This window comes from Geospiza fortis, unplaced genomic scaffold (assembly GCF_000277835.1).
Source record: "Geospiza fortis unplaced genomic scaffold, GeoFor_1.0 scaffold112, whole genome shotgun sequence".
NCBI lineage: Eukaryota > Metazoa > Chordata > Aves > Passeriformes > Thraupidae > Geospiza > Geospiza fortis.
In genome coordinates, this window is record NW_005054298.1 from 18,195,618 (window position 1) to 18,223,335 (window position 27,718).

At 38.7% G+C, this 27,718-nt stretch overlaps 1 protein-coding gene across 1 annotated transcript; it reads left to right on the top strand.

Annotated features, from left to right (window-relative positions):
- Window positions 1-1,713: 1,713 nt before the first annotated feature.
- GAD1 (glutamate decarboxylase 1) lies at window positions 1,714-27,718 on the top strand. The gene is made up of 14 exons (XM_005415849.2): window positions 1,714-2,166; window positions 2,867-3,109; window positions 5,708-5,798; window positions 9,844-9,956; window positions 11,314-11,429; window positions 11,566-11,645; window positions 11,850-11,904; window positions 12,870-12,986; window positions 13,145-13,209; window positions 16,514-16,592; window positions 18,192-18,341; window positions 19,670-19,777; window positions 20,447-20,536; window positions 22,097-27,718. Exons 1-14 carry the CDS (start codon window positions 1,956-1,958, stop codon window positions 22,268-22,270), a joined length of 1,692 nt encoding a protein of 563 aa, XP_005415906.1. The 5' UTR covers window positions 1,714-1,955; the 3' UTR covers window positions 22,271-27,718.

Sequence of the window (27,718 nt, forward strand, 5' to 3'; positions counted from 1 at the left end):
TTAGACCAGCCCCTTCAGCGATGCCACGGCTTCGCTGGACCCGATGAGAGTTGCACTGGAGGCAACTGCAGCCTTTCTCTGTTACTGAAGCGGTGCTCCCTCCTTCCCCAGCGCCGGTTGCGCTAGGAGCTCGGCTGTCGAGGCAAGCGGAACGCGGCTGCTCCTGCAGGCGTCTCTTCTCACGGAACCCGTCCCACCTGAGCATCGCTACTGAGACCCTGAGAAAAAAGACGGGTGGGGGAAAAACAAAGCAAAATCAAGCTCCAAGACCTGGTAAAAGAGGATCCATAATTCCGATTAGACTGCACCTGCTTTGATATCAACTGCTCCTCCTAATGAGCAGGAAAATGGCACTAGCTGTTGCAGGAACTAATGATCGCTGCAAGAGCCATTAGAAGCAGTAACAACATAACCAAATATTACACACACACACACACACATATATATATATATGGACGGCTACTCTGAACTTATGCACGAAGAGAGTTTCCCTAACCCTTCCCTCTTTGTCTCATTCATAAAAGCATCACAGAAAAAGACTAATCAGTAGAAGATCAGAATTAAAAGGCAAAAAGTGAGGTGTTCACTGGAAGTATGGCTCCTACAAACTTACCTGTGAGTGACCCTCCTGGAAACTCATCTGGGTACCCAAATGATGCAGACGGGCCTGCCAGCCGAGTGCTCCTTTTCTGATAGCTCTTTCGTGACTGCCTGCCTGGCAACAGGGTCCGAGGCACAGGTACCGCGCCGGGAGCAATTGGCCCAGCAGCTCACTGTCGCTCGCTTTTCTCCCCCGACGTTCAACTCCTATGCCCGCCCAAGATGCAGGGGTCCAGTACGGGCAGGCGGTGGGGGCCTGACGGGAGGTGCCCACAGTCCCGGTCCGCCGTCACGGCTCCGGACAGCAGGGACACGTGGCCGGAGGGCGCTGAAGAGAAGCGGCGTCGGGGAACGTGAGTGAGCGAACTCAGGACGTTGTTTTTCCTCCCTGCTAAGCCCTCCTCTCTGGCGGATATCCCCAGCCGCAACGAGCTTTGTTTTCGATGTTGCTTGTTTTAAAAGCAAAGGAATAATAAAGGAGACTGGCGTCACCGTAGTGCCTCTTCCAAACATACAGGCACACTCGGTGCAACCCGGAAGGTCAAAATCCGACGCTGTCCTTAATGACAAAAAGCCCAACACTGTGCGTGTTTTAGTGGGCATCATAGATTTAATATATCAAATCCAGAAAATTGTTCTCCCTGCCTTGTTAAAGTAGGCAGATCTCATTACTCGCTGCGGACTCTGCACGGCTCCCGCCCCAACAATTCTTGGGGTGAGTGGGTTTATTATTGCCATGACATGTAACAGCAGCAGTTGTGTTCGGGTTCTGGGCACCAAAGATGCATTCCCGGTGAGAGCAGAGCTCTTAAAACCTCCGGGGATGATTACTGTTAGCATCAAAGCATCTTTTCAGGTGGAAAATACGCATCAGTACTTACTGATAATAGGAAGGTGGGGTTATATGAGTGCTACTGGTATCCTCAGAGCTCTAGCACTCTCAGGACGGATGCTCCAGAATGGCTGCTTGTTCTCATGCCTTTTGTGCGTGAGAGCACCACGAGGAGAACTGAAAATGGCCCTGATTTTAATCATACATCATTGCCCCTGTCTGCTAGGTCCATAAACTTCGCCTGCAGGCTGAAATAGCATTGACTCATCCTGAACTCTCTTCCAGTGGCTGATTACTGAAGTGGAATCTGTCTGATCGACTTAATAAGAATTTACCAGTGCACTAAATGACGAAATTTTGTTTTTTGCATGGCTGCGTTTTTGCAGTTGATGGCATTTTGAACTCTCCCTCCTGGAGGCAAATAATCCCCATAAATACCCTTATTCCTGACCTCATTAGTCAGATCTAGAGCCAACACCGCTTTTAACTGTTGTCTAGAGAGCTGCTTTAGATATTTCTAAACATGTTGGGAAGTGAGAAAACTCTGACCTGTGCACCTTGCAATAATAATGTAGGGTTCCTGCAAAGGGCCAACAGCCTGGAAGACAAGGGCCGGATCGTCAGCTCTCTGAAGGAAAAGCAGTCCTCCAAGAGCCTGCTGGCATGCGAGAACAGTGAGAAGGAATCCAGGTTCCGGCGCACCGAGACAGACTTTTCCAATCTGTATGCCAGAGGTAAACACTTTACAGTTTCTCCTTGCTCCAGCTCAGGCATGTCCCTTAGTAGTCCTGCCCTCATCTCCCCTGGAAGTGCAGCCATGTTCAGATCGTGCTTTTCCTTGGTTGTTTTTGAGGGGAGCTCTCTGTCTGTGTTTTTTGGTGATGTATGCAAGCTGCCTGAGAAGCAGTTTTACATACTTTGGGCTGATCACCTGCAGCTCAGCTTCAGTGGTTCCAGGGGTTTCTCCAGATCCAGCATCCAGGAGGAGAGTAATTCTATGTTTTTATCCTCCTTAGTAAAATAGTAATGAAGCAGCCTTGTAGTAATGATTGCTGGTAGGGGGCCATTGCAAGAAGAGTCGGAAAGGGAAAGCAATCCCTTTGCGGGGCGGAGGTGGGGACGTTGCAAGGTAAGGGCAGGTGTGGATTTTGGGTACTTTTGGCCCACAGGAGGCGAGTGCCTCATACCACACAACCTTTGCGTGGCAGGGCATGCTCTTAGGCCGGGCACCTTGGAGGTACCTCTGCTGCTGCTGTGGGTGACCTAGGCTCGCCCTTCTCCATGGGGTGAGAGGGGCCGGGAGTCTGCCCGGCTGCAGCCAGGCAGTGCCGGGACCGCGGCTTCCAGGTCCTTGGAATGCTGCAGGCAGCCGAGGCTGGTTCATCTCTGCTTCTCTCTCCCAAAGCAAGTGCTGACAGCTGGTTTGCCCCACAGATTTGTTGCCCTCCAAGAATGGTGAGGAGCAGACCATGCAGTTTCTGCTGGAGGTTGTGGACATCCTCCTCAATTACGTGAGGAAGACTTTTGACAGATCCACCAAAGTGCTGGACTTCCACCACCCACACCAGCTCCTGGAGGGCATGGAGGGCTTCAACCTAGAGCTTTCGGACAACCCTGAGTCCCTGGAGCAGATTCTGGTGGATTGTCGGGACACACTGAAATACGGAGTGAGGACAGGTAGGTTTTTGTACACTACTCTGTTGCGAGTCCCTCCTGGGACTTTTCTCAGGCTCACGGTGAAGAGAGCTTGACAGCTCACGGAGGTAAGCCCACACCCTCTCTACACCCGTGACTGTGCCTGCGTACAGACTTGGCTCCAGGGCTGGCTGCAGGCGCTGGAAATGTTTCTGCTCAGAAACTTCATTTATTGATGACCATCCGTCCCTGCCAGGTAGGGCTCAGTGCTGTTTTTAGACCACAGAAACAAGTTTTAAAGACGTAATCTCTTTCACTTGATGAAACGCGAGCTGTCTGTATCTCCGGGGAGCAATATCATTAGGTAAATGAGGGCATAAATGACACAGAATTTGCAATATTTCTTCTTTATGTTCATCAAACGTTTAATGAAAAAGAGACTGAATCCTAGGAATCATCAATAAAGGAACCCTGTGGATTTCAGCCCATTACCCAGAAGCCCCGCCCATCCAGGTCCTTCTGAATCAGACAGAAATCCCGGGTTGTAATCACTTATTTGACTGGGTGAGCTGCAGCCAGGCTCTACAGCAAAGTCAATGCTCTCTCGGGCTGTTTGGCCTGAATTGTTTTAGATTAGATCCACAGGAATCTTGGCTGGCAACTAGCCCTGACTGCCGTACGTACCCAAGCGGGTCAGGAACTGGAGCGGTAATGGAGCGCGCCGAGTTTCCTGTCCCCACCCTTGCTCCAGCGTTTCAGAGCTGCTGAGCTCTGCCTGGCCGGCTGCCCTCTTCGGCACGGCTCGGCATGGCTCGGTTCGACTGCAGCGGTCGGCGAGCTCCCCGCGGAGCCGGAGGGCGGGAGCTCGGGCCGGGGGCTGTTTCCCGGCGCTCTCCGGCTGTGAAGACCCAGTGCCGTGTATTCAAGGAAAAAAATCTTGACAACAGATGTGGCGGGTAGTGTTCTGTCCTTTTTCCTACTTACATGATGGTTTGATCGATTCAGTGGAGTCAGGAGTATACTTTGATTTTTGTACTCTTAATCAAAGGGGAGAGTGTTTCACTCCCAAACGCGTGGGGTGTTGGACAGGTGGCCTGAGGTTAAGTCAGAGTGGCTGAGCTCTGTATGCTTGCACCATTATTCTGCTATTTATTGTGCCGCAAGTCGTGCAGCCTCCTCCCCTCACCCCGACCTCCCCTGGAGCTTCTGTGGGTCAGCAGGACGTGTCCCCAGGACCTGAGGGGCAGGTATCCGACCGGACACAAGCTCTGTTCAAAGCGGTGCCTGGTGCAGCTTTAAAGTGCTGCTCGGATCGCCTGAGTGCCCAGGACACGCATTCTGCTGCGGGCTCCTGGGGCTCGCATTCTCTCTCAAGCTCCCTTCAAAGTCACCGGGTCTGAATCTGCAGCCCAGCCTTAGGAGATCATGGGCTCATTAACAGCTATGGGAGGTCAGCGAAATGTCGCTGAAGATAGCTTGCCAGTCAGTGTGTCCTGGAAAGGGAGAGAAGTGCTGATTTGTGAAGCAAGCAGCTAAGCCGCGGAGATATTTCTGGGCTCTAGCCCCGAGCCGTGAGTTCCCCGGGCGGGAGCAGCCCGGCTGCGGCGTGTCCTCCTCAGGAAGCGTCGCGATGTGGCAGCGCCTCCAAAAGATTTCTGCTGACATCGCTCGGGGCAGAATCGCATTTGTTTCTTCATGTCAAAAGATGCTGATGTTCCTCGTGTTGAACCGAATCCGACGTGACAGGGTCCCCTCCAGGCGTCAAGAGCTGACCTCTCCTCTGGGGCCGTCCCCAGTATGCTATCTGCGTGTCCTTCTCCAGAGAGCAGAGAGGTCTAAATCATGGCACCTCCCACCTCCCCTCAGCGCCCGATACCAGTTGTTAGGAATTTCCTCTCTTCGTGCTAGAAAAGTAGGTCCCCAAGAGTCGGGATTGTTGCTTATGAAAGCAACTTCTGGTGAAACACAGGGATGTGATTTACTTCCGTTCAACAGTAAACTGTTTAAGGAGGTGAATTCTAGCTTATAAACCATGTGGGGAAAGGGCCCGAGTCGAGGGCCTCTTGCGGGGCCCTGTCCCTCCTCTGCAGCGCTGGGACATTGCTGCCGAGACCCCGCAAAACGTCTCTCCCGTGAGACGGGAAGAGACGGGCTCCTCCGCAGCCCTGCGTCACTCCTGCAGCCGCAGTTCAAGCGCCTGAGCCTTCCTCTTTTCCTCCATTGAAATGCAAATAGCCCCGGTACCTGGGGGTTGTTACTGCCAGAAGGGTGACCCCCACCGTGTACTCCTCTCCCGAGCTCACAGCACGGCAGAGGTCGGAAGAAGGCTCTGGAAATGGGCTAGCCCAAGCACCTGCGGAGGTCCCGGGGGTGTTTACAGCCACAGTCGATTCTGAGGTTCTCTTTTAAAAGCAAATTATTAATACAGGATCTCCCATCCGAAGCATTTTTTCAAGTTTGTAATAAGACACCCGTGAATGTTGGCCGTCTCCCCATAAGCAGGACTTGCTTTGAGAACTTTGCTGCAAATATTCTGAGTACAAACCTGTGATTTGTGTCAGAAAAGGTGGATAGTTTAAATTTGAAACCTGAGACATACCGGTGGAGTTTGTTCTAAGTTGCTCTCAATTCTCTTTTCAGGTCACCCTCGCTTTTTCAATCAGCTGTCCACAGGACTGGACATTATTGGTTTGGCTGGGGAATGGCTGACATCAACTGCTAACACAAACATGTAAGCAGTGTCTTGTCACCAGTGTCTGGGACTGGTGCTTACACAGGCTGCCATGTATGTATCATGGTAGATAGGTATTGTCACAGATATGAATAATTTTCATTTTTAAATGATGAATGTTCCATCTTCCAGAAAAATGCCTCATGTTTTTCTAAATGTGTCGGTAAGACAATGAAAATAATTACATAAAACTGAACAGTTTTATGTTTCTTATAAATAGAAATGCAAATATCTGAGAGCACATGGTAAGTAAAACATGATTTTTAATATAATAGCATGAAATTACTTTTTTTGGACCAATCTTCTCTATGTTTTTCTTTTTTTAAAAAAGCTTTGTCTCTAGAGTGAACAGGTCTACAGCTATCCACATGTTAACACTAGAACACAAGATATGGAAAAAATTATTTTCTTCTCTACTGTTGACTTCAGGGATAGTAGGCTTGAAGCAATACCTTTTGTTCATGTAATAGTAAAGAACTGGTTTCTGGGTGGCTTCAAAATGATTAAAAATGTTACGCTGAAAAATAATTTTATGCTAATGAAGGAATTAGTCTAAGATTAATAAAGTCATGTGTAAATGAATAAAGGGAAGTATAAAAAAGTAAAATTTGACATCTAAATGCATCAAATAAGAAACTTTTCCTAATTTTTCTTGACCTCAGAGTTAATGAGAGGTAAATGTCAGTGTAAGCTATTATGATGAATTTTTTCATCAGAATGCAATTAACAAAAAAACCCCAAAAAACCAACACTAAACAAAAACATCCACAAAAACAATACATGTTTTAATTATTAAACAAGTATAGTAAAGCTTTAAAGTGCTTTGAGGTGCCTTTTTAGCAGCACAATTAAAAGTGAAAACAATTCTGATCACATTTCTAAATAAAACTTTGCTTAAAGGTTGTTTCTCTGTGACCAATATATCAGTGTCACTTTTCCCAAGCCCATTTGACTAACTTAGTTATCCCAGTTTAGTTACCCTTTTGTAATCAGTGAAATTACACAAATCTGATAAGACAAAAGAATTTACCTCTGTGGCAAACTGTGACAGGATAAAGAAGTATTGGCATCATTAATATTGCACTCATTTAGTCAGTTCTTAAAGAGTAACTTTTTAATTGATGTTTTCCCTTTTTTTTGAAAGTAAGCTGTTAAATAGCTAGTTTCTCAACCATTTGTGCTTTAAAAAAGAATGTATCTTGAAAATACTTCTCTGTGAACATGAAAACTTAGTATCTATTTGTTAGCATGAGGCTTAGTGTGCCCTTTTTTTCAGAAAAGCAAAGTCAACGTGGTGTACTTTCAAGTAACACAGTAATTGCAAATAAGGTTAAAGCAAGATGTTTGTGAAATATGATTCAAAGACTGACAGAGAAGGTTATTTAAAAGAACCAAATCACCTCTGTGAGCTCTGGGGAACATAGTATTTGTTTGTTTTGAGCAGTGTTCCAGGTCACCAGAACAGATTTTGACCTTTACCTAGAAACCGTTCCAACCTATTACAGTTACATGAGCACATAACACAAAAGCAACCATAACATTGAATTATAGTGGGGATGTTTTTCATATGCTATTTTTTCTTTTCTACAGATAAACAATACTTAAAATATTTATGAACAATTAAAAGTATGTGTTTTCTTTTGTAGATGAGTTTTGAGTAATCAAAACATCTGTACTCCCTTAAAATTTTAAATTATCATTAGGAAATGTTACTTAAGTGTCACTGTGAAGATAATATATAAAAATAAACATAATAAGCTTTCCCCATTGACTTGGAAATAATGTATCAATGTGCTATTCATAGCTCAATCTCTAATCATGAGACCTTCAGCATGGGAATTTCAGAATTTCATTATTCATCCAGTTCTGTAACACAGGGCATTCTGTCACAATGCAGCAGCCAACAGAGGCTAAAAATAAATATTATCTGGAAGTTCTGTTTATGCCTGCTGTTAGCTGAGACAAGGGAATACATTGGTGTTTTCAGTATTGTGCAGATATGCTTATGAATAGGAAATTGATGTAAAATGTTCTGTGTTTATTCTCAGACTGCTTTTTACATGCTGGCCAACAAGAGAATGGTAGCTAGAATAATTTGGTCTGATAAAGTGATTTGTCCTTTATGTGAGAGCAGAATTATGCCAGCACTGGCTTCTACCAAGAAACCAGTTAGTACATTCTGTTAGTAAAGAGCTGATACTCATGACTGCAATAGTTAATTCACAGAAATACCTGTAAATGTTGTAACGATAGGAAAATCTAATCAGCATTTTTTTTATATTGCTTCTAAAGTTTGATGGTTCCTTGTAAGCCAAACATATTTTTTGGGTTTTACAGAACTTTTCAAAATAATTTAAGTTTAAAACAAGTAAGGTGGAATGAACTTTAACTAGACGTGATTTGTAAATTCATAGCCATCATCTAATATAGCTTCATTGGCCTTGTCATTTATAAACATCTACTATCATTTATTTCTTGTCAGTTCTTGGAGATTCAGAAAATAACTACAGAATAGAATAAATAAGTAGCATTTTCTTTGTGTTTAAATATATTCAAAATTCAGTGTGCAAGGTCTCAGGACAAAACCCAAAATGTGTTTAAACTGGTGGGGAAAAAAATAATCACATTGACTTAAGAGTACCTTGTATTGAGCTACTGTGATCTATAGACTGCTGAGTTCCTGTGGACATCAGTTGATCATTCTGCCTAAATAAAAATTGGGATATATTCTAGACTTGCAGTGCTTAAAACCAAAACAACCCCAAAACAATGTTAGCCGACACTGGTTTATTAATTTTGTCAATTTGTAAATAGTAGCAGCACCCAAACTTCAGATCAGTACTGAACTGTCTCTGCCACTTCTAATGATAATAAGTAGTATTTTGGCTTCTCAAAATAGCAATCACAATAATTAAACAAATTAGAAATCTTTAATATTAAGGGAATATTTTAAAAATAATGGTGGTGTTTTTCTGATGGACTAAGGACACATAAAAATTGAAGAAAATATTAACAGTGGAAGCAATCAGTGTAGCTGTAAATAAAAGACAAGCTTTTTCAGACACTTGTTCCCTTCTTAATATCATGTCTCGTTCAAGTTTGCTGTGCCTGTTCTCAAAATATCATTTTAGTATTAAAGAGACAACACAGATGTTTTGGCAAAATTATTCAAGCAGAGAATATCAGTCAAATCCAAAGTGTCGGGGTGTCATACTCAGAGATTCCTTTGGAAATCAGAGGTTGATTTCTTCATTTCTCTCTGCTTCCTTTTCCCCCTTACTTTTTTTCCCCCCACACAGCAAGCAGAATTTGTTTACAGTAGTAGTAATTTGCCCATCTACTTGATCACCAAAATAGTTGTATGGTTGTCAATTTCCATCCACATATCTGACTCTGACATCAGGGCATGCCAGGATATGTAATGTTTTTTGCCCTCATTAAGTGGATACAATAGTTGACTGCTGACTTGGTTTTGGTAATTGGTAATTAGAAAATCATCATTTGTAATTACTCTTGACAGTTATTGATCACGTTGTATTGTAGAAGTAAGTTGTCCTTGGAGATCATCAACAGAATAAATCCACATAATTAATTATATTTCAACTTTGAAACCCTAGCTCAATACTTCTAATTATGGTTTTATTTAGCTCAATGAAGTTCACTGTTTTCATAAGGATTTAGTAGTATGTTATTCCACAAGTGTGGAAATATTCCACAAGTTATCCCACTTTGGGGAACAGTTGTTTTAAAGGACAAACTTGTACAGGAGTCAGCAGCCCTATGATGTTGAACATTAGGTCTTACATTCACTATATAGAAAGCTGCAAAATATCTAATACTGCAGTTTTTATTCATCAGTACTTCCAATATTGTCTTCCTGAGGATTTTTGCTTGGGTAAAGTTTCAGGATCAGGACCTCAAGTTACAGGAACTTTTAGAAACCTCAAGCATTTTAACAAAGGATCACAGTGTGGGAATTTATCATGTGTTTTTAGAATCTGTATCTATATTGTGCTTATTTGGTATTTTTGCTTTATCCATGCAGGTTTACCTATGAAATTGCTCCTGTCTTTGTCCTCATGGAACAAATAACACTTCGAAAGATGAGAGAGATTATTGGATGGTCAAACAAAGATGGTGATGGAATATTCTCACCTGGTGAGTTTTTCTTCTCTGTTCTGGTGGTTTGACTAAAATTTCAAAAGTTAAAATAAACATAGGCTGTGTCTGAATACTCACATTATGTGCAATTTAGAAGTAGGAATGCTTTGTTTAAACATCCCACAGAATAGTTGGGGCAAAAAATTATCTCCGTGTATGGCTATGTACTATGGCATTTAAAACTTGACCACAGTACACAGTTAGGCATTTAAACACCCCCTTATATGAGCTTCATTTCTGGAGGTGCTGAGCAACCACAACTTCTTTTGAGTGGAAGTTCTCAAAAATCATGTACTGGTTTCTTTGGTGGTCAGTGAGGATTTGGGCTCACAGTCAGGAAAAGGTTGTGATTGTCTGTCGCTTCCTGGGACTCGTTATCTGGGATATAATCTGATAGATTCACAAGTATGACTCTAGTATAAAGACCAGGACAATGTGTCTTCCCATGCAAGGAACATAAAGACAGTCAGCAGTGACAGAAATGACTGGTGATGAAACATGTGAAGGTCCTGGGCCAACGTGTGGACAATGTGGGTGCCCAGCAGGACTTTTCTGGGTTTGGCATGAGGGAATACCATCCTGTCACAGAGCATAAAGGACAAAATCACCTCCTTTTGGAACAGCCCACATAAAGTGCGCACTCCATTCCTATCTGCTAGAAAAATACAGATCTTTCTGTGTTCTCATCAATGACAAAATTTCAGAGGAAGAAGTTATCCTAGGCTTAGGGGTGAGATTGATCTTATTAAAGCTTGAGGTCTGCACCAAAGAACTGAGCTAATTGTTCAGGGCTCTTTTTAGCAGCAAACCAAGATAAATAGGTGCTTTCCCTGTATTCAAATTCTTCAAAATTAAGTGTGAAAATAAATTAGGTGAATCATAGCCTGTGACATGCCTCTTTCCCATAAATGACTGTGAGGGAGTTTAGAAGAAATAGCTCAGCTGTAGAAATCTACCTTTAAGCAACTACTTCTATGTCTACAGTAAGATGGAATAAATCCATCCAATATGTGACATTTCTTCAATCTCAGACAAGTTAATAAGTTCCTGTTGTTCTTGCTAACAAGTTTATGCAAAAGCAGCGCAATGAAAGCTGAACTTTTTAGGAATGTGTTACAAAATGACAGCAATTGGAAGCGATGGCATTTAGGGAATTCTGATTATTACTCTGGCTTTCTTGAGAGTCTGTCCTGTGCTATTTAGACAGATGTCAGTGCATTTCAGAGAAATGTTTTTTCATAGTTCACTGCCACTTTCACGGCATTATGCAAATGAGACACAAATGTCTGTGGTATAATATACTTTTTGTTTTCATTATCACTACTGTATTAATAATTTATTTGTTCATTCACAGGAGGAGCGATCTCCAACATGTACAGCATAATGGCTGCACGCTACAAGTATTTCCCTGAAGTTAAAACCAAAGGCATGGCTGCAGTCCCTAAACTGGTTCTCTTTACCTCAGAGCATGTGAGCTTAATACACTGCTAATTCTTAATTTACATAAGTTTACATTTTCACAACATATGTTGTAACGTGGCATATGTTGTGAAAATGCTTCACCATTAAAGAACCACTCCATTTCATGTTCATTTGTTTGCTGCAGAGTCACTACTCAATAAAGAAAGCTGGAGCTACACTTGGATTTGGAACAGACAATGTTATTTTGATAAAATGCAATGAAAGGTAGGATGAATACTAAAGTTTTGATGAATTAAATGTGTTCATCTGTTAAATTTGTTTTATTGTGTTTAAGGACTGATTTAGTACAGTGTGTCAAGTTGCTAATGGCCTGTTGAGAAAATCCTATTAAATTATTTCAACTGCAGCTATTATTTACATATACATTCTTTAACTTTCTTTGCCTTTCTGTTTCTGTGATAATTACAGAGGCAAAATAATACCAGCTGATTTGGAGGCAAAAATTCTGGAAGCAAAAGAAAAGGTTTGTGTTTTTAAAAATTGGTGCTTAAATGCTTGGCTTGGTAAAATTGCTTCTTCCTTTGAAGCCAGAGTGTTGACATTAAAGAGAACATTATAATTATATAAATGCAATAACAGTATTTTATATGTTTAATTATACATTCATGTATTGTTTACAGAATTATTTGTATGTCTTGGTAAGGTTTCCATTTTCTGTTTAAAACCAAAAGACTTAACTCTTGAACCACAACTGTAGCTCATGATTTTTAAAAATGACTTCCAGTTTGGAAATATATGGAAACAAGCATGGAAACATAAAGTCTTTTATCTAAACTTTTAAGTTTAGCCAAACCCATAAAAGATTGTACAGAGCCCTTAAAAATCCTATAGATTTCATGTAGGTAGCACATATATTTGTTAAATATAGACAATAAGATTAAATTTTAGGCATTAATTGCTATTTCTTGAATCAATGCAGTGGAACAACCCATGAATTTTTAATAAATAACCAAAGAGAAATCAAGATATTTTTTTTAATTTCTTAACTTCTTTACATTTGGGAACACTATGAAATAGCAGTTCACATTTATTTCATCTAATTCAAAATTATCTCTCTTTGATCTGATAGTTTCTCATTTATTGCTTTTGTTTTACATTGCTTTTTTTCTGCTTTGTTCTGTTTATTTGTAGATAAGGACTAAAGGAACAATTTCAAGCCTTCAAATAATGACTTACAAATCATATTTAATTAATTTTTGTTAATACTGCTGTAAAAGTCCCAAATTTACTTGAATGTTGCTCATCTTCCACTACATTGTTTGAATCTCCTCACTGAAAGAGATTGAACAAAATAATATTCTTTATAAAACATTTTTAGGTTACAAAATAAGATAATATTTTTAGAATTATTTTCCTTTTTATTTTTTTCCATTTTTTTTTCTCTGAAAGTGTTTTCAATTTATATTTGGCTTTTTTTATTTTTTGTAGGGATATGTTCCTCTTTTTGTAAATGCAACTGCAGGCACAACAGTTTATGGAGCCTTTGATCCAATACAAGAGATTGCAGATATATGTGAAAAATACAACATCTGGCTCCATGTTGATGTAAGTAACAAAAAAGTGCTGCTAGTCAGGCAAAAGAGGATCTCAGTTTACATGTTTTTTTCTTGAATTAAAATATTTATTACTAGACCCTGAATAAACTAAAATCTGTTGAGTTTTTCCAAAAAAATGAATCTTCTCTTTTTTTCTGTCTCTTCCAGGCTGCCTGGGGGGGTGGACTCTTAATGTCCCGAAAGCACCGTCATAAATTGAGTGGAATAGAAAGGTACTGCTCAGGGCTTCTTTGTAATTCTGTTCTTAAAGTATTTTCACAAGGTACATGACACTTAAACAATTAATGAAATTGTTCCTTTGCTATGGTGAGGAGTTTAAACCCTAAATTAAACAATAGCAAGGCAAAAGGGAAAGGTTCAGACTAGGGAGATGGAAACAATACTACAGAAGAAATCTGTGATGTACCATTGAGTGAGAGGTAAGCTTTCAGCAGATTTGAAGGAAGACAAGGATATTATTTGGCAAAAAGGAAGGGAGATGATTCTATGCATAGCTTTGGAGCGATCGTAAGTCTGGAAATGGATGGAGAAGTATTTGAAGAAAAAAATGAAGTGCGAGAGCTAGACAATCTCTGAAATGTAGGGCTTTGAGAATACCAGTGATAAATGAGGGATCCAGGGAAGGTGTTTGAGCATGAATACCCACAGTGGGAATTTGTAGAGGTTCTCGCCTGAAAGATGTTTGCAGGTTTTCTGGAAAATAAAGAGTGTATGTTCATGAGTGTCCTGTAAATGGAACACATACATATGCTTAGTCTTATATCACTTTTATTTATACATACACACACACACACACATAAATAGATAGGTGTGTACAACGAGAGGAGGTAGAGACTGAATTAGCAGCAATTTTCAGGGGCAAGTTTCAGTACCTTTAAGGCTTGAAAGGACTATGATAGACAGAGCCGTTACACTTCTGCTGTACCAGGGAGAAGACTGAGGTCATTTACAGAGAGGCCAGAAAGGCTCACAGATGTCACCTGTCTGAGGGCACAGGGGCCTGTGTGTTGGTGCCATATGGGGATTACATGAAACAAGGAGGAAGCTCTTGTTGTAATCAGAGTGAAATCTGCAGAAAAGAGCATGTGTGTACCCCCAGGTACGTAACCCAGCTTACCAAGATGCCCACTGAGACCAGAAGCCAGCCTTTGATTGAATCAAATTTAAAGAGGCAAAGCATTTGTGTTGGTAGTGACAGCAGAGTGAGAATGTCACCCTCCCTCTGGTTCTTACAATTTTGACTCAGGAGTCATTCCAGGCATAGTCTTTGGCACAGTTGTACCCATATGCAATGATGATAAGTATGTAGAAGATGCTATATTTATAATCCCATGGGTGTGTTAATCTCTAGATTTCCTCTGAAAACACTCTGCCACAAAATGGTGCCCATCTGAAAAAAATCAGAAAAGCAATGAAGAATCACAAACTTTAGATCTTTTCCATTATTGCAAGTATCAGCCTTCAGGGAAGCAAAAAATATTTGAAGCAATCTCTATCCATGTACTTTTAAATTAGCATCAAATTGCTCCCTTGAGTCGGCCATTCTGAATATGGGCACTGTGTAAAATTGTAACATGAGTATAGTGAGCAATGCTCTTCCTTAGGGCAAACAAACTATCCTAGGTTTGGGCATCTCATGCAGTAAGTGAAGAATAAGTACAACATCAAGGATGGTGTATGGAAGGAGTGGCACCAAAACCATGGGGACCTTTCTGTCGCAAGGACAGCAGCATGTGGTGTGGAGTACCCTGAGGCAGCAGAATCCTATCAACCTTTGCCCAGTCCAATTTAATTGTGACTCATGACAACATGTCTAATATTAAGTCAGCATTGCAAAATAATTTTCTTAAGATACAGAGGTTTGGTCAGAGGAGTTTGGCACACCCCTTTTGACCCGAGGTCAACCCTGAGGTGCTAATTAAGGCCATAATTTCAAGCAAATACAGAAAGCAGCAGGCTATGAAGCGTGAAATGATTTCTTTCCCAGTCAGCTATACAGTTTTCAAACATGGTATGGGGCCCACGCGTATGGGGTAATTGCCTGTCATGGGCCCCAGCTGGGCTCTGTTGATAACACAGGTTGTACTTGGCCTGCTTGGACATACTGGCATGGAGGGCTGGCATGCTGCCATGGCACAGAGCTGGGACTGCCTGTGGTGGGACAGCCTCTGGCTGGGGGCTGCACTGAGGAGAGAGTGACAGCTTCATGTTAACATAAACCTAATGCTCCTCGTCAGGAATGACTTGAAATTGTCTTTGTTTGAAACCCTGAAAGTTAAATGAATGCGCTAAACTGAAGTCATGGTGTTTTCAAAAGGAAATAAGTTGTTATATAAATTCCTTTTTCCTGACTGCTTCATCTGAACTGTTAGTGGAGTTTTTCTAAAAGATAAGTCTGAGCTATTTATCTGCTGGTTTGCACTGCATAAGCAGCTGATGTCAGATGGATGGTGAGCTCCCCAGGTACAGCACAGGCTGCACTGTTCCTTCAGCTGAGGTGTGCTACAGTCTAATCTAGCACATACAGGGATTGGAATTGTATCTAGAAATCAGTGGTCCTCAAACTGGGGTGAAGACATCACTGTGTTGCTCGAAACAGAGAAACTGTGGTTGTGTCTGGATCCTCTGAGAGCAGGGTGTCGAAGAGGAGGAAATACCTTTTAATTTTCTTTCAACCACATTGTAAAAACACATGCATAGTCTGTGAAATACAATTATGCACTTTGCTTCTCGGGAACATGCAGTGAATCAAGGGGACGCTTGGTAATTAATTACTTGGGGTGAAAAGGTCAATGGATGTGCAACGTGGGCACATTTATTTCAGTGTCACCATTAAACTGTCTAGGATAGTATGTTAAAATACAGAACATCTGTTTGACTTGTAAATTAGGTGATCTTGTGCATTGACTTGTGTTTACATGTAAGAAATTTTAAGCTTTACATAGAGAATGGTAGGATAAGATGTGAAGTTTTAGAGCCTTTTAACAGTCCATGGGCTTGACAAGCAAGGGCTGTGGCTCTAACTGGAAAAGCAGGTAAGCATGCAGAAAATCTTTTTATTTCCTTTCTATTTTTCCAGCAGCTGTTCAGTAAAGAAATGTATTCTCCCACAATTCATATTAGTCCCTTAATTGTCTGACACCCCCACTTTCCCCATCAGTACCTTGAATCGATAGAACATACCAAAGAGGTTTTCTTATTTTTATTAGAGCTATTTGTAGAAGACAACTCATCTGGGGATGATGTTACTGTATTAGCTAATCAGTCTGATACTAATTAGCTGGTATTAATATAAAATAATCACAAGTCTGACATTGCAATGTTAACACAAAAAAAAATTCCTTTCCCAGACAGCATAGCTGGGAAAGAAGACACTTAAGACAGCAATAATACCCATAGTGATATCATCATGGTCAAAACTCCATGTATTTCCAGCTGAAAGCAGAAAACAAAGGTGACTGCTTCAGATTAAGTTTCTGTTGTCCAGACCTATCTGAATGTGTAATTTTTTTGCAGAGCCAACTCAGTCACTTGGAATCCACACAAGATGATGGGAGTGTTGTTACAATGTTCTGCCATTCTTGTCCGGGAGAAGGTCTGCCTTATATTTAATAATTAAACGTTTAAAAAAGAAAAAGTAAATATCAAGCCCTACTTTTGAAGAGGGTACTGCAAAATCTGTTTAATTTCAAAACTTCTTTTGGAAGGAATAATTGTGTGGATTTACATTGTGTTTTGGAAGCTGTTTTATCTGTCCTGGGGGTTTTGGCTTTTTTTAATTAAAGTTGTAAACAACATGGGTCAGATCCTCACCTGCTGGATCTTTGCATATTCTGATAGCAACAACAGAGCCATGCTAAGGTACTTCATCTGAGCACCTGCCCCCTTGTTTCTGTGATATATTGAACATAGAGCCTTGGCCTTAGTACTTGGTCACAGTCTAAACTGCTTAAGTAAGAAGCAAGTTTTTACCTTACATAGTGGTTTAGAAGTTTCCCAGTTCTGTTGAAAAGAAAACATGTTGGTCTTATGACTCTTTTAGGGCTAGCATCTAGATTCTTAGCTGTCATCAATTAAAGGAAAACCTTGTGTCTTGTTTCTTTTAAGCAATACATATTTTTACTAAATGATGAAAAAAGAAAATCATATAATATGTGGTATGATATGTGGATAGGACTAATGATGTTGTCTACTAACCTCTTGCATGCCAATTGCTACTAGAAGCATTTAGTTGAGGCAGTAATCCCTATGTATAGAACTGGGATGGAAGAATTGGAAGCTGCAGCCCTAGGTCTGCCATTGCTCTTCCAAACAATTCATCTCTAAACTGAGGACTGCAGCATTTATTTCCCTTTGTAAAACTCACCTATGGAAGGGAAGCATGAGCCTTTGTTTAGTGGCATGCATGCTTATTGTGCCAGCTATTGCAGGATTTTGGCAAGAGTTTTTGTTCTCTGTATGAGAACTTTGATAGATGTTTTTGTATTTATGAGACACACTGGTGTCTTCAAGTTTCTTGCAAAAAAGCAGTTTTAAACTCTAAAGGAAATCAAACAATTTTAGAAATGTCACATATAAGACTTCCGTGTAACATACATGAATTTGCTGCTTGATGTTTCCACCAGGCATTTTTACCAGTAGTCCCTAGATTTCTATTGGTCTGTGAACCATATTTATTTATATGCAAAAAATGTCCAGTTTATGTCATTTGTGCTTATACTTATCACTAATGTTAAGTGTCATAAAGCTGAACAACATACAAAGTTTAAACCTTCAATTACGTTTTTTCACTCCATTTTGTGTAGCAATCTGTTGCATTGAGAGACCACAGCTTTATTCTAGTATGTAATTTAACAAATCAAAAATTTAAATTTAAAGAACATAGCCTTAGAAATTGAAGTGGGTAAAGCTAATATCACAAGCTAAGTATCCAAATGAATCTGTGAATGTTTTCTCAGGGGGGTGTTTGTGTGTGTAAAACCATATGGCTACTCAGAGACTTCTAAGAGAGCCACCTTAGGTTAGTGAAATTAATTTTGTGGCTCAGGTTTGAAATAAAAGGTCAGTATGTTATAATATGTCCCATCAAAGAACAATCCTCCTGTACAAGTTTGAAATCACATTATTAATGTGTACACTCTCTCATGCACAAATGCCAGGTAAGTCATGTAAGTGTACATGTTTTTTGTTGTAGGGTATCCTTCAAGGCTGCAATCAAATGTGTGCAGGCTATCTCTTCCAGCCAGACAAACAGTATGATGTCTCCTATGACACTGGAGATAAGGCAATACAGTGTGGTCGACATGTAGACATTTTCAAATTCTGGTTGATGTGGAAAGCAAAGGTAAATAACAAAAGTTTAGCTCAAAAACCAGAAATGTATTTATTTAATTTCTAAGTGTCATGTAATGGAATACTTCATTTTAACATAAATGTTTGTGTCATTGCAATCTCTAAACACAGAAATATCCAAGTGTTAACTCAGAAAGGAACTATGTGAATTGTAGAACAATGCTAGCTGTCAGTAAATTCAGATGGCAATTAGAAGAAAGATTTAAGTCACTAGATGAGTCCTGCAGAAAAGCCATTGAGTGCAGGGCACCAAGATGATCTCTTGTTGTGATGCTCTATGCTTGGATAGTATTTTATGACAGATTACTTGTAACAGCAGGGCAGCCTTGATGACTTACAAGGGTCCTTTGAATATGACATTTCAATGCATAGATTTTATAAGTGACATTTTAACTCAAAACAAGGCCTTTTTCTGAGCAGGCATTGCCCAAGTGATGATTCCACAGTTATTCTGGTACTACTGTGGTATGCCTGGATGGCTGATTCTAAGCATGGGCTTTTGTCCAGGCTTACATGTTCACAAGATGAGGATTCATGTAGTCAAGAAAACACATTCCATTTTTATTGCTTTATCTACAGTCATCTCATTACTGTTATTCTTGATCTTCTGCTGGCAAAATGGGAATTCAGTTGGGTAACCTGTCCAGAGTCTAATTTTTAAAATAAAATTGATATTAAATCTAATGATAAACTCTAAAATCATAAACCAATTTTCACTTTGGGAGAAAATGCTTGCTTCTTCATTCATGTACAAAGTGTACTTAAAAAACCCCCCAACTATTTATTAACAGTATTTATATACTTTTTCTAGGATTATGACCTTGACAAGATATCAGTGGGTAGGCAAGTGACGTAGTAAACATATTGCAGACTTTTGCTTGCTGGTTAAATGCACATTTCTAGCAAACTGTTCAGAGGAAGTATTTTACTTCCCAATTCTTACACTTTCAACTGAATTCCCATTCTAAGTTTCTGGTCTTTCAGCAGCAGCTGTGAAGCCAGGACATAATATCCATAATATTTTTGGAAGCCCAAAAAATATAAAAGATCTAAAATAATCTACTAAAAATAGTGAAAGTCCTTGTTATTTTCATAATAAATTCTCTTAAAATGAGACAAGCCAAATAGTGACTTACAATTGGACCACTTTTAGCCACTTTTTAACCGTTGATTAATGCTACTTTTAACTTACAAAAAATAATACTGTTAAGTGTTTTCTGCCTGAAAATATTTAAGAGTGAAACTTATCAAAAAGGTGATTGCATCAGAGCAGGAAAAAAAATGACCATATAACTAATACCTACTTTCTTATTAAAATAGGGTACAGTAGGATTTGAAAATCAGATCAATAAATGCCTGGAGCTGGCAGAATATCTCTACACTAAAATCAAAAACAGAGAAGAATTTGAGATGGTTTTTGAAGGGCAGGTAAGTTTGCTTTCACATATATATGAGCCATATATGCCTTCATGCTTCTCACAGTTCTTCAAGACAGCTATGCAAAACTGCTCTGATTTTCTAAAGAACTACATGACTATTGGCATCTGAGCAGATTTTTTGTCAAATACATGTGGTTTTCTACCATAAATGTCAGGTTTATCTCCTCTTCTTCTGCAGAGGCCTTCTCAGTTTAGGGCATGAAGATTGCCTTAATACAACCTACTCATACTGAGATTATTAGTACATAACTGAGAATCTGCTATTTTTACTGTATATTCTTTTGCTAGTGCCAATACAGAAACCTTTGGATCATAGTATAAACTTCATTTCCCCCTTTGCTAAGGAAAGGAAAATTGGATTGCCCTTGCTGTGATCCTGAAAAACAGTTACTCATAGAAATGCACAAGGGTGAAAAGCATTCGCACTTCATTAGCAACCTAAATATTGTGAATGGGACAATGTATAGAGAATCTAAGGCAGCAGAGGCAAGCAGCAGTACTGTAGTCTGTTTCTGTCTGTTTAACATGCAGGACTAGGAAAGTTAATACTATATTTTGTCTTTCATGTCTGTGATAAAATATGCTACTGACTAGCCTTTAGTGTGGGAATGATCTGTATAATTTTTTAATTGATGCGTATGTTTGATTCTTTTTGCAGCCAGAGCATACAAATGTATGCTTCTGGTATATTCCTCCAAGTCTCAGGGGCATGCCAGACTCTGATGAGAGAAGAGAAAAGTTACACAGGGTAAGTATTTTTGGTTAAACTTAAAAAGATAATTCCAAATTCTGAGATGTCAGTTCTCCATTGCTTGTAATGACCTTGATATTTGTTCACTTTTGTTTTTTATTTATATTGATGCTCAAGTAATGTTTTCCCTATAGAACCATATTCAGAACATATTCAGTTATCCTGTGCTCAAAGTGTTACAAGCCTTCAAAAAGTAGCTAGGCCTACAGACATCACAGTCTTCTTTGGATAGGACAGCTTATCTACAAGAGAAACAGAGGGTGATTGTTTGAAAATGCTTGGACAGGTAAAGGACATGAAAACCTGTGAGTTCCTTCTCAGGTATTTATTCTGATTTTAAATGCCAATGCATTAATGCATTTCAGTGAAAATGAATACCCTTTGGAGGACTTTGGGATACATTTATTTGAAGTAGTAGAGGAAAGTGAAGGCATCATAGAAGCGCCACCAGAAAAGATATAATCTTATTCAGGACTTGAGGGAAGCAAAATACAGTGATTTTCTAGTAGTGTTTTAGATAGAAGTGGAATGAAATACATTTAGAAGACAAAGGAATGATATCACGGTGTCAAAAATAATTGCTCTTTGTGTCTGTGTGTGTAAGTGTTTGTTAAGGAAGGGAGAAGAATGAGCAAACTTGGGAGATTTTGTAGAGGATTTAATGGCTGCATCACAATGGGTGAAGAGAATAGAAGAGAATAGAAATTCCTGGGTAAAATTCCTGGGTCAAACCAGTGCCATGTTAGATAAATAAATTGCCAAAAAAAAAAGAGAGAATAGAGGAAGATAGAGGTAAGAAGTAAGAAACAGCAAGAGGGATGAGGTGTTTGATTTAACCCTGTTAAATGTTAGAGGCCATCATAAAGCATTCTACAAAACAGTGACAGAGCCAGACATCTGACCTTGCCTGGCAGAGACTAGAGCAGGAGAATGAAGGTCTGGATGGAAAAACTGGGCTTAGTCAATACCAAATATTAAGACTGTCAGAACATTATTCCTTGTAAATTAAACCAAGGAAGTGAGATTGCAGTAAATGCCCAGTACTGCAAAACTAATGGAAGGTTTCCATGGCTTATCCTAACAAAAAATATTCTTTATGACATAGATCTTGTTGAAAAATTTCCATTGTTGTACCCCCATACAAAATACTTTGAGAATACATAATATTCTCATGGAAAACATCCACTACCCTCAGGAAGGTCTGGAGTGGACATTCATACAGAAGCAGCAAATGTTTCATCATGAAAAAATCTTCAGCACAAAGAAATGAGATATACATTTAATATATAAAATTATTACATAGAGAATACTCTGGGATACTATTAATTTGTAAATCAAAAAGATGGATATTATTGTTGTCAATTTTTCTTTGAATAGCCAATCTTACATATTTAGTTTTCCAAGCTTTTTCTTGTTACAGACATTTCTTATTAAAACAAATGCCTGTCAATTTATTTATTCTGAATTAAGAAATGCTGTGATATACAAGGAAAGAATAATTTTTTCTTCTGTCTTTGTGTGTGTCTCTCTCTCTCTCTTTTTTTTTTTATGATAAAGGTGGCACCGAAAATCAAGGCATTGATGATGGAGTCAGGCACCACCATGGTTGGATATCAGCCTCAGGGCGATAAAGTCAACTTCTTCCGAATGGTCATCTCAAACCCAGCAGCAACTAAGTCTGACATTGACTTCCTCATTGAGGAAATTGAGAGGCTGGGGCAGGAGCTGTAGTTGTTGAATGATTTATTTCTTGAATTCACTGTTTTCCAGCAATGGCTATTTTTTAAACCCAGTTCTGCAGAACATGTTTAAAGGAAATTCTGTAAGTTGCAATCTCCTAAGACATCCTTAAACAAAACAACTATAGGCTACTGAAATATATATGTATTGGTAGATCATATTATTGAGGGAAAATGTATTATCTTGAAGTTGAAGTACTATTGACTCTTACATTGGTCTTGTTTATTGTAGACAGCAGAAAATTAATAGGTATTAAAATAGCAAATTAAGAACTCTGCACAGTATATATGTACAGTATAAATAAATATATATAATTATATATATACATACATATATATATATATATATATATATATAAAGTGGTTATAAACTTAGATCGAAGCCACAGCATGTTTTCCACTTTAAGAAAATTAAGTTTTCCTTCAACAACTTTGATGTGGATAATGTGCTACAAGTTTTTCTGCCAGACAGAAATAGACATATAGAAACATTTCTAAAATGTAGATTCTTAGGAGCTAAAGAAAATGTATAACAGTATTAGATCTTATTGTTGGTGCTTTTCTCACATACAAAACAGCAATGTCTAAGAGCACCTTTGAGTAAAATAGTTGTACTTGCCCTTTAGTGTCAAATCAGGGGATGACAGTAGCAGAGTCATTGTAACAGGTATATTATTGCTGTATTTTTAGAGGTTAATTTGTGTAGATTGTGTATATTATTGTTAAATTACTTTGTGTAAAAGGATTTAAATGTAATAGTTTTACAGCAAGATAACTGTTTAATTGTAGGAATCTGAAACATTTGCTTATTTATATGCAGAGATTTACCATGCTGAAGAGTTGTCTTGTATTTTCTTCCATTTGTAATGTAACCTATTTATATATTATTGAAGTTCTAAATAATGTTTATGGTATTTTAGTGTCTTTGTGAGCCAAAGAAAAAATATGAAAATATTAGTTGACACTTTTGTTTAAATCCTAGTGCCCTTAAAGTATAACTTACAGATAATTTTACTGAAGATAAGGAATTCTGACATTGTGTATAGACTATCAAATTATGGGATCCCTTTAATCTATTAGAATTATTAGAAATTTCAGTTTTATTTATTGTAATGTCAGACTGTTCAGTGTTCTGAATGCTCTTCTAGTGAATATTGATTGCTAACCAAGGCCCCTGTTTTTGAGTTTTATTTCAGAACTGACCTCTGTGACATTTTAACTAAATTCTGTGGGAGTTTTAACCACATCATTCTTTTAGTGAAATGGAATTTCAAAAATAAATAAAACCAAAAGTAATCTCAGTATCTTTTAGTACAGCCAGCTTGTCCCAATAATTTCAACTGGTTAGTCTTTTCAAAGTATAGACACCAGATTCATCTGCAGCTTGATCAATTTTAATCATTAGCTAATCAATATTATTGAGTGGAAAAGTCCATACTAGTAACAGAGTAGTGGAACAAAATGGAGATTCAATAATCCTCTGTTCACTGAGTTAGTGTCATGGTGATAAATGGAATATGCTAATTTCAAGTGTTTTCATATGTGATTCTTTGCAAAGCAGTAATTAATTGCTTTTTTTGCCTCCCCTCTGCCTCAGTAATAAAATTGAATTATTTTAGAAACCTTCAGTGAAACACAGTCATGCCATGCAGTTTTTGTAGTCTCTCTGGCCCCTGTCAGTCCTGTGGAAGGACGGCTACAGGTAAGAGAGATTTCCATCCTGCAGGTCCCACTGGCTGTCCTTTGAGGATGGTGTCTCACGTTTGTGGCTGTGTTAGCACAGGGGGAAGGAAGAAGCTGTTACAGTAAATGCTGTCTCCTACAGCACAGTCTTTCCAGGTTTTCATAAGACTCTTGCTTATTCCTCTTTCAAAATCTTCTGTAAAATCTATTCTTCAAATCGAGTTGAAGCTAAAAATTATTGTAAATTTGTCACTGACCTTTAGATTCGTAAGTATGACTTTCTAAATTGATCTGCATTGGTACTATATATCATGAAACCCCCTAGTAATCTTACCAATACAGTATTCCTTTCATTAAATTTTTTCAAGACAGTGTAGTTGGTTTCTTGCCTTCTTGATCTCAAACCTCAATCTTGCTCAATTATAAGCCTATTGTATTAATGTGTATTCAATACTTGACATTTCCTGATGGAAACATCCATGCAGTATGACCTGAGGCCTGCAGTACAGGTGTAGTTGGCATAAACATTGACTTTAGTGCTAACTTCCATAATATTGAATGCCATTCTTCATAGATACCAGCTATTCATCAAAACTAGAGGACCTCTCATTGAGAGCTGTTCTTAGAGTACAGAAAGAAGCTTGTTTTGAAGAAGCACTTGTCACATTTTTATTTCAGACTTCTGTCTGAAATCTGGTCTCAGTTTTACTTTATTCAAAGGGCAGCTGCAGAAGATTGAAAAAATTCTTTCAGTCCTTCTTGTTTATTAGAAACAATATGAGCAAATATAATTAATCCAAAGACGTATGACTGGTGACTTAGCTTCAGTAGAGGATTTTAGTCTTCCACACAAACACCATGGTTTTTATGATTTCCCCAGTTCTTAGGTGGGAATTCCTGATTTCCTCCACCTCCCTTATCAATAATGGTATTACTAAAGCTCTATCTTCCCCCCAGTCCTCAAACCTTAATATTTTAACCTCAAGAACCCTGTAACCAGATCACCATCTCAACATTCTAATAGTAGTTAATGCATCTGAGCTGTTAATTCTCCTTGAAGCAAATAAATGAGGTGAAGAGAACCATCTTCATCCTGATCATGAAGCTGTAGGAAGGACCATAATACAGCTGATGGCATTCCTACAGCACACCCTTATTCTAAAATGCAGTCAGAAACAGATCTAGACCTCCTCAGAGCATGTATAATGTTTTGCTCACTAAAATTTCTGCTTCTTCCTTTATGAAGTATCTTGTGTTTTGAAGGTTAAAAGCATCAGAGGCTCTTCCTTTTGCCATTGATGGTTTGCAGCTGAGTGGGAATAATGGAGCTCCTCCTGCTTGTTTTGGAAGTGAGACAGTCAATGCACAGGTGTTGTCTCTAAAGACAGAGGGCTTAAATTTACCTTCCTACCCACTGCATTTATCTTGCTTTTCTGCAGCGTTGTGTCTTGACACAGATGACCACCATTGGATTTTTGCAAAGCTTTTGATTCTAATATCAGATTCTGGGGTGCTTTCCTATTAGATATACTGTGTTCAACAGGCACCGTGCTTGTATCAGTTTCTGACTTGGTTAACTGATTTTAACAGAGCAGTTATAGTCATTAGTGAGAAAACTCATCTTTTTTCTTATTAGGTCATTTCCACCTAAGTAATGTGCCACAGCTTCTCAGACTAACGCTGACCTGGAGCTTTCCTTCTTTTAAATCCATATGCTATTGACTGTGAGAGATTAGGATGTATGGAGATACAGGAATATTGACTAATGTAAAGCATTTTAATTCCAGGTGAGCAACTTTGTTTTTCTGAGGTTTAAAATACACTTTGAGCTAGCAATTTTGCCTTTAAAATCACAGGGACAATCAGTGTAACTTTGCATGGGTGAATTCAGATCAATTAAACAATAGGCAAGATCTTAGCTGAACGGTAGCTGCAGTGCTTATGAAATGATATCATTTATTTGGAAAAGACTGACCACTGGATAAAAATCAAGAGCAGCTGGTGATTTTGAATGAGAAAAATTCTGATTGTGCTATTAAAGGTAATTTTTAGAGAAGATAGATTATACCATTCATGGCAGATAGCCAGAAGCAGGGGCCTTGGGAATAATCCAGAATTTTAAAATCATCATGAAGTTAGCTCATAATCTGTTTTTTGAATGGTGACAAATATGAAGGGATTTTTTAAACAGAATCTCTGTTTTGTGGTTTAAGAAATGTTGAAGTTATAAAGAAGTTATGCAATGCAGTTTTAATTTTTCAATAAAAGTTTATCTTAAAAATTAGTAATTTGTCTCATATAATTTTTGTGAGATCTTTTGTTTCCTTAAGAATATGAGACAAAAGCCATGCAACATTATCCCTCGCATTAAAAATAGTAAGGCAAATGTTAAGGCAACTATTTAATTTAATTGTGGATTGAATGTGAGTTTGTACCAACAGTGACTGAGGAAGAGCCACAAGCACCACAAGAACCTTGGTCAGTTTGGACAGGATTGTTGAGACATTCGTACTGTGTGTAATATGAAAAATGTGCTTTAAAATCTTGGATTCTAGACCATGCTTTGGGGTAATCTACTATTCTCTTGTAGGAGATAAAATAATTCAGTTTTTTTTTACACCAAATAGACTGAAAAATAAGAGTACATTTTGAATTCATTAAAGTATAATTTTTTTTTCATGGTATAGATAAATTTTGATTAATTGCTGCTCTATGCATTATCTGTAGAACTGTTATTGATTTTAACAGCATATAGGAAATTTTATTTTGATTGCTTTAGGGTAGGATGAACATCCTTCAATTAGGATGAGTTTTCTTAAGAACAGTTCTATTTTTAAGTTAAATATTTTATGAAACAAATTAGTCATGAGAAAAATACACACAAAGAAACTTATTAAGTCAATTAGTGTAGCATACAAATACCATCATGTAGAGCACTAAAAATTAGGGAAGATGATTGTATGGTGTGAGTACTAAGGAATGTTCAGCTTATGCACAGACTGTTCAGTAAAATGTTAGGACCACAACAAGGCTGTGTGTAGTTAGCACAGCTCTCTGTGGTCAACAGAATTACACCTGCCTGGATTTCTTCTGTAGTGTTTTATAATTTGCAAGTTATGATAGTTATGCTGAGGGTGCTGATACATGAATTGGGAGTACTGCTCACTCAAGAGCAACAACTAAGAGAGGAGGAGATGACAAGATGCAAGCACTGTCTGAAAGCAAAGGATGAAAGGAAGGATGGCTGCAAAACGCAAAAGGATTTCTGTTTCCTTTGAGTATTTGAAAGAATCAGACTTTTGGACAAAGCAAAATTAAAATTTTGGTTAGAAGAAAAGGTAGATGCAAGAAGAGGATTTTAAGTAGACCTGGTAAAGACAGAAACAAGTTCTGGTTCTCTGCTTCAATAGATCTATCTACTGGGGGAAAATGGAACATTGTTTAGTAATGATGATAACAGAAAAAGCTGAAGACCTTGAGTTATTTCTGCTATGTATAAGTACTCTGTTCAGTATCTGAATGTAATTATTTCAGATTGGATAAGTATACTTGAGATGTGTATTTGTGAATGTATTTATATGTATTGGTATAAATGAGAAGGATGGGTGCATGCCTTACATACTCAGTGTGTATCAGAAAAAAAAAGTTGCGCACGATGATGACTCTTTTGTGTAGGATTTTTCAGGACAGTTGAAATATAATATTGAACAAGTATATAGTGAAGGAAACAGTAAATTATTTTCCCCTACCCTTTAAA